Source organism: Spea bombifrons, chromosome 4 (genome assembly GCF_027358695.1).
Source record: "Spea bombifrons isolate aSpeBom1 chromosome 4, aSpeBom1.2.pri, whole genome shotgun sequence".
Taxonomy (NCBI): Eukaryota; Metazoa; Chordata; class Amphibia; order Anura; family Pelobatidae; genus Spea; species Spea bombifrons.
In genome coordinates this window covers 23,103,840-23,117,246 of record NC_071090.1, presented here as the reverse complement: position 1 = coordinate 23,117,246, position 13,407 = coordinate 23,103,840, and the positions used below count along the sequence as shown (strand labels likewise).

The window sequence follows — 13,407 nt, the reverse complement described above, 5'->3', positions numbered from 1 at the left end:
AGCTAATAAAACCCAAAATGTGACAACCTGTAGCACTAATTTAGGCCAGATCAATGATGCTATAACATTTAATTTCCAATACTGCACAGCTATACACCAATCTCATGGATTCTGAAATCACTCATCTGTACAGTATAAACCCTAAATAATTCTGTTGGAAGAAAGCTTCCATCATCATCATACATATTAAGCAAACGTAGTCACTTGGTGGTTATATATGTTTTGAAAATGTGTAGGCTTTAAAGGGGATAAAGATAAGATAAGAATAAAAAAAAGTTACTTTCATTCTTTTGGTCCTTAGACATAAGAGACCAACACTTTTAAAGAGACCTGTTCATTGAAAAGAAACATATATTCTAAGCTGGATATGTAATTGAAGCATCTGGAAATAAGTAAATTACGTAGCACAGCTTCACTTACATTTTCCGAAGGTTTGGCAACTTCTTGAATATTCCTGTAGCTTCGAGAACTGAGATTTCATTGTCATTCAAGCGTCTAATAAATAGAACAGAGAACTCATAAACCTGTATGCATTATTCATTATGTATATCCACTCCTAATTCTTTTTATTTTTTCCATAACCTGTCTTACTCAACAAGCTGTGGTTCGATAGAAGTGATACTGTGATAATCCAGCACAGACGTTTAATAAGACAAAGTGTAAAAATCAGTCTATAAAATAGACACATCTGCACGCTGATTCACTTCCAGTAAAAAGTATATATAGAACGTTCTCATATTAACAAAGATACACGCTTTGGGATTATCAAGGTCAGAGTGTTATGTTTAAAGGCCACCGATATGCCATGTTGTCAGTCCAAGCTGGTGTTATTATACAAGAAAATTAGCCAGCAGACTTGGGTGCTCATTGTGTAAAAGGATGGATAGATTGATGGGATATATAGACATATTTTCCATAAAGTTGCGTCAGTGTAATGTACTTTTCTTTAAAACAAACAAGAGTTCATAAGTACCTTAGTTTACTCATACTTAGAAACATAATTCATATGATGAAGGCTCAAACCCTACCCTGGAATAATTCTTTAACCAAGTTAAATTGCGCCTCCTTGTTCATTTTTACCAGAAATACTTTTCATATGACATAAAGGCAAGCTCTAAAAGGATAGCTCCATGGTAAGCTGAAAAGGGGCTTCTTAAAAGGTTGCGTTGTGATTAAACCTTCCAAAGTTTGTAATTTTTTATACAAGTTGTCTATTAACATTATTAACAATTTATTATAATAGCATCCATGGATATATGTTGTTAAGCAGTGCAGTAATCATAGATGCAATAGTCTGTAATGGATTATCTTTACGTGACTTACAGATCTGTAGTGTATTCTGGGAGATACGTGGGTATTCGGGTGAGTTTTTGATTAGAACAGTCAACAATCGTTCCTTCGCAGCGGCACTTTTCAGGACAAACAAGATCCATAAAGCAATCTCCACTGAACTTGCTCCTGTAGTCTTCTGAACCTGCCGAATATATTCATTTGTTTTGAATCAACATGCGGAAAAAAGAAGGCAACCACATTTCCAGTTGAAAAAAATTATTAATAGAAAGAGTAAATAACTGACTGGGGGGGAAATAGAAACATTCATAATTTAAATTCAGTAATATGACAAGTCTATAAATGTAAACTTCGGATAATATTAGTGAACAGAAAGTATATCAGCAGCTATACATTTTTTGGGGAGATTGGTTAGCACGGGGCTATCAGCCCTAAGCTAAATTAGAGATATCTGAATCACTATTGGAATATTACCCAGCGAACATTGATCTTTTGTAATCCATAGATGTCAGCCCAGCATAATAACAATGATGCACATTACAACGAGCTGCACTCTGATGCTCAAGGTATTGGGAACTGCAGCAGTTGGGCGTCATGGTTCTGGAGACCTGCCTGTCCCTCTTACAATTCAAGTCTTCAGAAACTGGCAAAGGCATGCTGGCAGTTCAACATACTGGATGTTTCTAATTAGATCCCTTCAAAAATATTGATATTTAAATGGACATATCAGTCTGTTCCCCATTCTCAAGAATGAGATGTTCCATGTTGATATAAAACATAAAAAAATAATATAGACATGTCTGCATAGGCCATGTTTCTTCAAGAAAACAGGTAAGGCTATTTGCCATTTGTATATAGATCCTCTGCCGATCGCCTTCAAAAACAGGTTTCGGCACACCTGCAGCACATCTGTTAGTGGGCTGGCTGGTGGTGTTGAGACTGGCTCTCCAGCAGCAGCCAGACCCGCTTGTAGCTTTCCATCACCTCCAACAGAAAGATGGCTTTTATATAGAAGACACTGACATCAATGCAACGACCAGACACAGCTGTCCCAGTAACTATATATCCCAGCGCAGACACATGTGCTAACTTGGCTCAGACATATTAAAAGGGCAGATTTCACAACAGCAGCACATAAATCTTACAGAAATAGATAAAACACATTTTTAAACATGATCTATTAAAATATCTATTTATGAAAAAACCTACATTTATAAGATATTTAATCATTTCTGCATGTCACTGAGCTTTACAATCAGTTAAATGACAATGAATTGGATTGAAAGAGAAGACAGATAGCAAGTGTAAGTATTATTAATTTGGTGTCATAATATTCTGTATCGCTGCACATAATTGTGATATATGGGGATGCAGAACACTGCTATATGCCCTGAGCAAGGGGCATCAGGGGGGGAATGAAGGGATTTGAGCCCCAAAGATGGACACTTACGAGGCATGCATGTTCCAGCAGGCGGGACAGGAGCAATGAAAATAGACATCTCTTAGATGGACAACTTTCTTGAATCCTCCGTTATACCAGAATAGTTAATCAACCAAAGTCCAAGGGAGGAGGAAGGGGCTCCGCTTACTAGAGCTCATAATCTAGAGAATAAGTAGTCTCTAAAAATAGTTATACCAAACCTGCTGATCACTTTCTTATTGCTGGCAGGTGAAGAATACACGCTAGCTGCGCAAGCAATAAAACTGAGTAACTTCTCAGTACCGAGGCCTTAGTGTGCTTCAAAGATATCAAAAGGCAGGCAACAGATGACACGCATGGGACCGGTAGGCTATATATATATATATACATATATTTCATGTATACGCTTTCCGAAAGCATTCATTTTAAGAATAAAATTGAAGAAACTGTTAGCAAGAAAAGAAACAGTGCTGCTGGCACAGGCTGAAATGAGCATATGGTATTCTTGATGACAGAATGCATGCAATACTCCCAAGTATTTTATGTTTTCAGTATATCATCTCAGCAGATCCTGAGCTCACCCAACCGTACTGTGTGATTATCACACATAAAGAGATGTTTTAAGCTAGGAAGTATCTAATGGCATTTCCCTTCAGCACCGACGGCTACACTGACACTATGAATAACGTGTGAGGTGTGCAGCAGTCTTGGCTTTCTAGGATGCAAAGGACAGTTATTGTAAACATGGTAAAGCTATGTTGGAAGCAATTTACATAACAAGATGCTCTAAATTATGGATAAACTCTACCCTTGAACAAATGATAAAGATTCAATGGCATTCTTAAGATTTGTATTGCACACCACACAGGTGTCCTGGTTTCGTCTGTGAAGCTGAGCATCACAAGGTGGCTCTTCGGATATGGTGGTTGGGTGGCCTCAACTGCAAACCGGCATAATGTCTACTGAACTCATTCCATTTTCAATGTTCTCTTTTACTCTCTTAACTGTTAAAGCACTACAGCTGTCCCACATGCCCACCCCACGACAAGTATGTCGTTTAAGTATCCATTTATTTATGACACTGCCGGTCAATGAGAAGAGAAGCTGGCAGCAGTATTACGTTTATGAATCTTTGCCCACTTGTGTTTTTTAACCAATTATACCATCTCATTGATAAATATAGTAGCATATATCCACAGCTAATATCTGAAATCAGTATTTATAAACTGTAAGTAAATTGCTATAGAGTAGGTGTTAAGACTCCAGTCTTATCAGGTTTTTGGGATTCTGAATTCTCTTGTGCCCAATCTTGTTGATTCCATGCTAATTTGAATCAATCTACAATACTTTAAGGCAGCAGCTCGTGAGGATCGAGGCAAATCATACTGGAAGCAGAAAGTAGAACATAAATGCAAGTTTTCTTCTTGTAACTAAGAGTTGCGCAATTCTTTGTTCATTGTACTTGGATAGACATAAAAGTAACATCAATATTAATCTGTAAGGAAGTTAAGTTATTGCAACATCTAGCACAATATAGGGCTCAGACTATCCAAATCACAGATTCCAGTGGAGAAAACAGCATGAACAACCGAGATGAATGCTTTCACATAGATGAGATCATTTGATAAAGGGAAAAATGCAAAGTAATATATTTTTATATTAAGTCTCCCTTATAAATATGGACAGTTGCCCAGTGTGAATGCTACTGTACGGTCAAAGAAAACAACAGACTCTGTCTACTACAGGAACTCATGACCAAAATATAGATGGAGCGTTAAAAGACCAAGATTGCATTGAGCTAAGATCTATAACATTTTACTGCCAAACACTCGATCAACCATTACCCTAGTTGTGAAAAATAATAATAAAACAAAAAAAAAGGAAGGCATCCAGACAAGATTTACTATTTAAAAATGAGTCTTGGAATCACTTAGACAGGTGGTCAGTCTATTAAAGTTATTCCCATTGGGGAACTAATGTGAAATCTAGCAATCTGGTTAAATGCGTATGTCCGTCAGGCTGCACAATATTTTATCACTGCTTCACAACAGAGAATGAAACAGTTCATGGGACTCAAGAACCACAATTAAAGATTATGCTCTACTATGATTTCCTCCGTTATAAAAAAAAAATAATGAATCTTAATGAAGGATGTATAACATAATATTGAAAATCAGCTTACATGTCTGCATTCCAGTTGCTCTGTTTTAGTGTGATGCCAAATCTTAATAAATTTCATGTATCATTTAAAATGCATGCAGTGGCCATACATATAAAATTGGATTTACTGTTGGAATGGATATTAAATATTCATTGTGCATTTTCTGTTTCTGCCCAGCAGTGGTGGAGATATTATTAAAAGCTAGATGAATTGGGTTGTTTAATGTTGTTATATAAAATGCTGAAACTTAAATAAAAAAGATTTTTTAAAAAAAACTAGATGAAGATTATAACTGTTTAGACTAAATTTAGAAAAATAAATAAAAATGCATTGTAAGTAAATATAACAGGTCGTTCACCATGATTTCACGCCACTGATTTAATATTAATATATATATATCATATATATATATCATCTCATCTCACCATTTGTCTTTAAAACACACGTTTGTTTTTTAAGGAACATGACGAGTAGGTTATTCCAAACATCCTGGAGAACTAACTACTGTTGTTTCTCTCTCTTTATGTAATCCCAGACAGACTTGATGATGTTGAGTTTGAGGCTCTGTGGGGCCATACCAAGTCCTTGTTCTTCTTTATGCTTTAGATAGTTCTTAATGACTTCAGCTGTGTGTTTGTAGTCGTAATGCTGCATAATAAATTTGGGGCCAATCAGGTGCCTCCCTGGTGGTATCGCATGATGGCTAAATATCTGCCTGTACTTCTCAGTATTGAAGACACCATTAATTCTGACCAAATCCCCAACTCCATTTGTGGAAATGTAGCCTTGAATTTGTAAGAAACCTCCACCATACTGTTGCCTGGAAACTTTCATTCTTGTACTCTTCAGCCCTTCAGCTAAAAAACTGCCTTCTGCTACAGCTAAATATTTCAAATTTTGACTCATCAGTCCAGAGGACCTGCTGCCATTTTCTGCACTGCAGTTTCTTTGCTTTGGTGAATAGTTGCGTTACTTGGCATTGTTTTTACATCAGAGGTAAAGTCTTCCACAAGTCTTCCATAAAGACCACTTCTGACTAGACTTCTCCAGACAGTAGATGGATGACCCAGGTTCACACTGTTTTCTGACAATGCTGACCTGATATCACTGCTGGACATCTGATTGTGAAGGTTAGAAAGCATGATGTATACTTTATCGGCTGCACTAAGTTTCCTTGGCCGACCACTGTGTCTACAGTCCTCAACATTGCCCAAGTTTTTGAACTTCTTCAAAAGAGCTTGGACAGAACCTCTGAAAAATTTCGGCCTGGGGGAGACCTTGCTGATGCAGTATTACTTGTGTCTGGTTGCTATGCCAAGCCATGGCTTATGACTTTTGACATTAAACTGTACTCAGCCTCCTCATGTTAGTGAGCTTGGCTTTTCCTCACCCAGTTTTATTCCGCTGTTGTAACCTCCATATTAAACAGATGATCATTAGCACGTGTGTGGTATATTTGTTTAGTCATACACCTGACTATATGCCTACAAAATCCCTGAATCAATGCTTCATCCTTTCTGGTGTAATTATATATATATATATATATATATATATATATATATATATATATCTAGATATCTAGTAACATAGTAACATAGTAACATAGTTCATAAGGTTGAAAAAAGACCAAAGTCCATCAAGTTCAACCTATATACATATTGTGTCCCTACCGTGTTGATCCAGAGGAAGGCAAAAAACCCTTATGAAGCAGATGCCAATTGCCCCATACCAGGGGGAAAATTCCTTCCCGACTCCAAATATGGCAATCAGAATAAATCCCTGGATCAACATTCTGTCCCTATTAATCTAATATCCATAACTTGTAATATTATTGCTTTCAAGAAACACGTCCAGGCTCCTTTTAAACTCTTTTATTGAGTTTACCATTACCACTTCCTCTGGCAGAGAGTTCCATAGTCTCACCGCTCTTACTGTAAAGAACCCCCGTCTGTGCTGGTGTAGAAACCTTCTTTCCTCCAGCCGTAGAGGATGTCCCCTTGTTATAGATACAGTCCTGGGTATAAATAGGTCCTGGGAGTGATCTCTGTACTGCCCCCTTATGTATTTATACATAGTTATTAAGTCCCCCCTAAACCGTCTTTTTTCCAAACTAAATAACCCTAATTCTGATAATTATATAATTATATATACACACACACACACACACACATATATATATATATATATATATATATATATATATATATATATATATATAGTTAAATGATACAAATAATAGCAGAAGAATCCATCGGAGCAGTATTTCAAATCGCCATTGTACAAATAAACTATGAGAAAAGATGTGTGTTAAATCAGCATACTGAAGTTTACATGTAAGCATTGCATGAACATTGTATTCATGTTTGATCACTTCAACCTTCTTTTTAAATATATATGTATATAAGGTGTGTACAGTATATATATATGAATGTATAATGAACAAAGACACCAGCTAGCTTTCCTTGCATATTTTACAATATGTTTGGCTATTCATAAATTAACCAGCTTATGTGTCATTAAAATTACGAGAGCAGATTTATAGAGTATACATATTTTTTCTCTCTGCCACCATATCCACATCTCTCCTCCACACAAATCTTCCCCAGTCTGCCCCCCACCCGTCTACCGCATCTCTCCTTCACACAACATTGCAGCAAGTACGCTCTCATTAGACCTTCACTTTAAGCCTAGCATGACAGACAGTTAAGGCTTATATATCTAACATTTATTGAACATTTGGACAGCTAATTCAGAAAAGGCAGACTAGATGGGGCAATTGGTTCTTCTCGACCATCACTCTCTCTGCAGCCCTCTGGTATACTGTAGTTTTCCAATACATAAATATTGTTTGTTTAATATGTAAACACTATTAAATCAGTTTATTAAGTGTAATGAATTGCAAATTGCAGGAATGGAAATGTGACAGAGTACTTTAAGTACTTATTTAATTTCCATACGAAACAAAGATCATGCAAATAATAAGATGCTGCGTGTATTCATACATAAAGGGCAATTATTTTTACACCTGACAATTCCAAGGTTGTACAGTCTATTATTTAGACAACAATTAAGCAAGCCCTAAAAATTAATATTAATAGAGCTTAAAAATGAAGATAAACCTGCAAAATACCCCAGATTGTATATTATAAAAATCTAATTATACGTTACACTCAATGCCATTATGAGACTGCAATTAAACATGCACTTTAAGCAGGGAATTAGCATTGTTTTTTTCTTTATCTTTATTAGACACACATGCTCTGTGCTTTTTACAATGAATTCATTTGTATAAATAAGACGATAAGTCAGTATATCATTAAGTCATTAAATAACTAATCACGGAATTACAGTGCTCGTTCCCTGATGAAGACTCTGATTTCTAATTGGGAAGCTGTCAGTTTCCTATAGATTTCATAAAAAAACTGAATTCTGATGGCTTTATGCAATGGCAATTTACATTTCCAAGTACAAGTAAATTAATGAACATATATATTTATTTAAGGATGCAGTCCCGCTTACTCTGCTGGCTTTAAAACATTTGCATCCAAATTCAGCATTTCCTGAATTAATTATGTTATTAGGGTTGTCATATCAGCAATTTTTTCCAGGGCACATATATATAGTTTACATGTTGCTGTCCTGCACTGTAGAATGTATAAACACAGAAGCAAATCAATTAGCCACAAACGTGAAGTTATACACTGCACATACTGCAGGGCAGCACTTTTGAAATACTCATTAGAAACGTATTAACTGTATGTGTGCAGAGGGGTATTTACTATGGCTGAAGGCCTAGACCTGACTCACGGCGATGGCCCAGCTACCCCCTGGCGTACTCATTGTGAAGCACCAGGATATGATGTCATGACTCGGCCGAGCCTTCATGGTGTAGTCATGGGCTGGCTTGTGAAGTCAGAGATGGCCAGATTCCCTAGTTGGCCTAGGCCAGAATACATCACTGTGGAAGTGTCCTACAAAAAACATGCAGATATGGCAACCCTAGCCGCATGGTTGCTGCAGTTCCAAAAACACTTTTTTTTTTAAATGCTAATTTCTTCCTTTCTAGGATAGAAATTAACCAACATACTTGAATTCTTAAGTACTTGATAATTACAATCAGGGCCGGCCGAAGACTTAACGCCGCCTGGGGCGAAGTTTAAAACGCCGCCCCCCCCCGCCGACGCCGGGGGGGGCGGCATTTTAAACTTCGCCGACGCCATTATCTACCCCCGCCCCCCCCGGTACTTACCTTTAAACAGTCCTGCGGCGAGTCTCCCTGCTCTGCCACGGTGCCGGCTTGTAATGCTGAGCGCCGGAAATTGACGTCACTTCCGGCGCTCTGCATTACAAGCCCGCACCGGGACCGAACAGGGAGACTCGCCGCAGAGGAGAGAGAGAGAGAGGGGCGCCGAGCGGGTAAGCGAAAACCACTCGGTGCCCCTCTCTCTCTCCTCCGCTTCAAAAAAAAAAACAAAAAAAAAGCGCTTGGGGCGGCAAAGTGCCGCCCCTTCTAAAGTGCCGCCTGGGGCAATTGCCCCAGTCTGCCCCATTATAGGGCCGGCCCTGATTACAATTATAATAATATATGATATTATAATAAAGTGATACATGGCGCAACATTTTTAAGTATGAGCAGTCAGTTTATATACAACATATGAACCCCTAAGAAAAAAAAAAACAAAACCAATATTAATCATTAAAAAATACATTTAGGGAGAAAGGTTGGGTAATAAGCTCGGTTGTATGGCTATGATTTCTGCACACCCATCTCCAGTACTAGTGGCAGTAGTAGTTAGGCTCCAGGACACATTCATCAGAAATGTATGAATGCAATTTCCTTTTCAAATATAAAACTTTTTAAATTGCTTGATTGTTTTCTTTATTAGACGCAAGAAAGACCAAACAAGGCATGTTGAAACAATTTAATGCAAATCATAAATAAACCAAATGGACGATGCAGTGGTTGGAACCTTCAGTAAAATGTGTTTTTCACATTATTTTATTGTTGTACACGCATTTCATTATCCCTGCAAGGTATGCTGTAAAGCACAGGAAGTGTTTTCAGAGTATTACCTGAAAAATACATTTCTGGGTGGGTTACAATGAATTCTCACCTTCTGATGCCTCTCAAAGTGGAAGAATCCCAGCATGCCATGCGGCAGGTAAGTATGTGGCCTTCCATGGTGCTTGACAGAACCATGTTCAATTTTTATTGTTCTACCACATGGTTAGATCAAGCACAAAGGAAAACCCCATTAAGAGTCACAGCCAGTGTTAGGCAGCACCAGAGATAGGAGAGCATTGAGAGAAGAAGCATTGAGAAGCATAAGCTGTAGACAGTTGGTGACCACCATGCAATAATAGATGCGGTGGGTCATTTCTGCTATGTTTTAGCAGAACCATATTAGAGTCTGTTAGTGTACAGGCATTATAAAAAACACCCAAAAGCAGAAAATGCAATGGAGGGAACAGGGCTTGTGATTGTTGTCGGATCATAACACGGTATCACTTTATATAACAGTGCAGACAAGTACATAACAATCTCTTATACCAGCCTGGCTTCTCAAAATTTCCCGCTTCATAAGCGTCATGGAAATTATAATTCAAACATTGTTAATGAGTGGTGGACCCTGGTTTATCACATGTCCAGTTGTTCAGTTCCATGAAAAACTTGTCTTATGTCTGGTTTATAAACCTTTGGGATTATCCGGTGTTTCAAAAATTGTCACTGGATTAGCACAATTTCAGTCTACTACTTCCTCTAATGGCCCCCATGGTTCCTTGCTGTATTAAATTGCTTTTATTGTCCTGACATTTGATATTTCTGACCATGGGTACCTCTATCCTATCTATTGGATTATCTAAAATAGGACCCACTGGCCATAACAGGGTCGTATGTCTGAACACTCCCTAGGACACAATCAATGGTCAGACATCACACCCTTACAGAAATCTGGCATATTTTTTAGTTATATTTGTGAGATATATATTATTTTTGGATACTGCTCCAATGAAGTTTCATAGAGGGTTCCTTTCATCATGCATCAAGTAGCCAAATTTTTACATGCAAGACTGAAAAAGAAGCTATTCTAACATGAATAATCATCTATGCGTCATTAACTAGTAAATGACTGATCATGCCACAACGCTTAATTCTCGATAAAATTCAAAAAGGACCATTAAATTATTTTCGGTAGTCATTATGGAGTCAGTGAAATGGGACAAACCATCAATCAGAAAGTGTTGAAATGTATGCTGTGAACACGAACCAGCAAACATAATAAGGAAAAACACCACATTAGTATTAACCATATAAGTAGCAATGTGCAGTTCACCTTCCAGACCTTATTTAACAAATTCAACTTCTTGAGCAGTTTACAAATTAGAGAACTTTAAAAAATAAAAACATATAATGTAATGGTATATAAGAACCATTCGGTCCATCTAGTTTGCCCAGGTGGATAAAGATGATACATTCATTGGCTAATTGAATGGCATTAAATTTAAAGCTTCCAAGACTACTTATGGCTCATGAGGTGTATTATAACAGAAGAAACCTCAAACCATAAAATTTGATGGCAGATAAGAACTGTTCAGCCAATCTAGTCATCCTGATGTAAAAACTCATACCTTAATCTGTCTTGTTTAAATAGGTGTTCAAAACAAGCATTAGCTGATTTCACACTGTAAAAATATTGTATCATATCCCTAATAAATTAACAAAAAAAACACTCCCATTGTTCCATTTGCATTAGATAAATCCAGGAAAGAGCCTCACCTACAAAATGACTGGGCTTTAAGTGAGTTCTTTCAAAACACTTGAGAGAATATTATATCACCAAGACAGGAGACACAGAAGCGAACAGGGGGATTTTAAATTATTTAGACAAAGCTGTACTAAGGTGAAGAGGCAGGACTATAAGAACATTATGCATATGAATGCCATGTACAACCCATGAGGTACCAGGCCTAAGTCCCCTGGTGCTTTTAGCTTCCTCTGGCTGGGTTTGAAATAGTGCCCTCTACAGATGAATGGCACCTTATCTGGTCTCATGGATGCCCTGGTAAGATACATACTTGGTCCACTGTGGCGGTAATGTAATAGGATGCGTATTGCTGGTTACACCGGCTGTTATCCTTGGATTATAATTGACATCTACTTGTCAATACAGCTCTACCATGCTATTCATTCATCGAGTAATCACAAAGCAACATTACTTTAATGTACAAAGTATATTGATTTAGTTTTGGTTTTTCAAATTCTGTGTTTTTACCTGCAAACTTCAAGGGCACAAGAGGATTTGTTTGAGGCAGGGATAGTGTTTCAATGGTATTTTCCTCCACACATTGCACATATCATTCACACACACATACTACTGTTCAGAATTTTGTGGTACCTTAGAAATGTCCTTGTTTTTGAAAGAAAGGCAGATTTTGTCAATTAAAATAACATCAAATGGATCAGAAATACAGTGTAGACATTCTTAATGCTGTAAATGACTATTGTAGCTGAAAACTGATGACTTTTAATGGAATATCTTCATAGGTGTACAGAGGCCCTTCATCAACAGCCATCACTCTGTGTTCCAATGACACGTTGTGTTCGCTAATCCAAATTTAAGTTTAAAAGGGTAATTGGTTGGTGTTTGTATGTGTACATACACCAGTATACATATATAATCTACCAATGTATAAATATTAAAAAGTATAAATATAGACCCTGCCAGCTTCTTGTGGGGATGGGAAAGGGATGACATTATACACATGATGGTATTGATTAGGGAAGGTGGGAGTAAAAGGGTAGTGGAAGAGGACAAAGAATAGGGAACCACTACTTTCACCTGGAGATAAAGGTGGTGACCTGACCACTGTTAAGCTGCTCTGGGCTAATGCATGCTCATACGTACTGAAATTATAAAGATGTCAGCTATGAAAACCAGCACATCGCAAAGAGCACTTGTTTTCTACTTGTCAGAGAACCGGCATATATAAGAACTTTGCAGCACCCCCTGCTGGCCATGAGTAGATGTGCAGTGTATGCACATTACTCATTCATATGAAAAGCCCTAGGCATATTTCTTACTTACCCACTCTCTACAGAGATGCCTTAGAAAATAATCATATATCTGTCATAAATAAACCATATGCCATCTAAATACAGTTATACTAAGTAACTACCCCACAGAAAGGAAAGCAACAAAACAAAGTGTTTTGTCTGGTGTATGGCCGGTGCTTAGAACAGATAACCTGTTACTACACAGCATGGCACCTAAGGGTGTAAGGGTACAGGAAGAAGAGACTGTTCCCAACCCCAGAGCTCTATACACATACCGTATCCAAACACACACTTGTAATCATAAAATATCATTTAAAACAAACTGTGTTCATGTATGTTGTAGTAGGGAATCCACAATCTGAACTGAAATGTTCTCAACATTTTATTTTTCTTGAAATGAAAAAAAAAACTAAAATAAGCCATCACTATTTGGCATAGCAGGAATTTAACTGATAAACTTAATTTATCCTTAAGAGAAAA

The 13,407-nt window shown here is 37.4% G+C and overlaps 1 protein-coding gene across 1 annotated transcript in view; it reads right to left on the bottom strand.

The window, feature by feature from the left end:
* SLIT3 (slit guidance ligand 3) overlaps window positions 1-13,407 on the bottom strand; it is a 279,434-nt gene that overhangs the window by 41,174 nt on the left and 224,853 nt on the right. The window contains exons 15-16 of the mRNA XM_053465078.1: window positions 1,324-1,474; window positions 421-495 (exon numbers count right to left, since the gene is read on the bottom strand). Coding sequence (XP_053321053.1) covers window positions 421-495; window positions 1,324-1,474 — 226 coding nt within the window. The remainder of the gene's footprint in view (window positions 1-420; window positions 496-1,323; window positions 1,475-13,407) is intronic.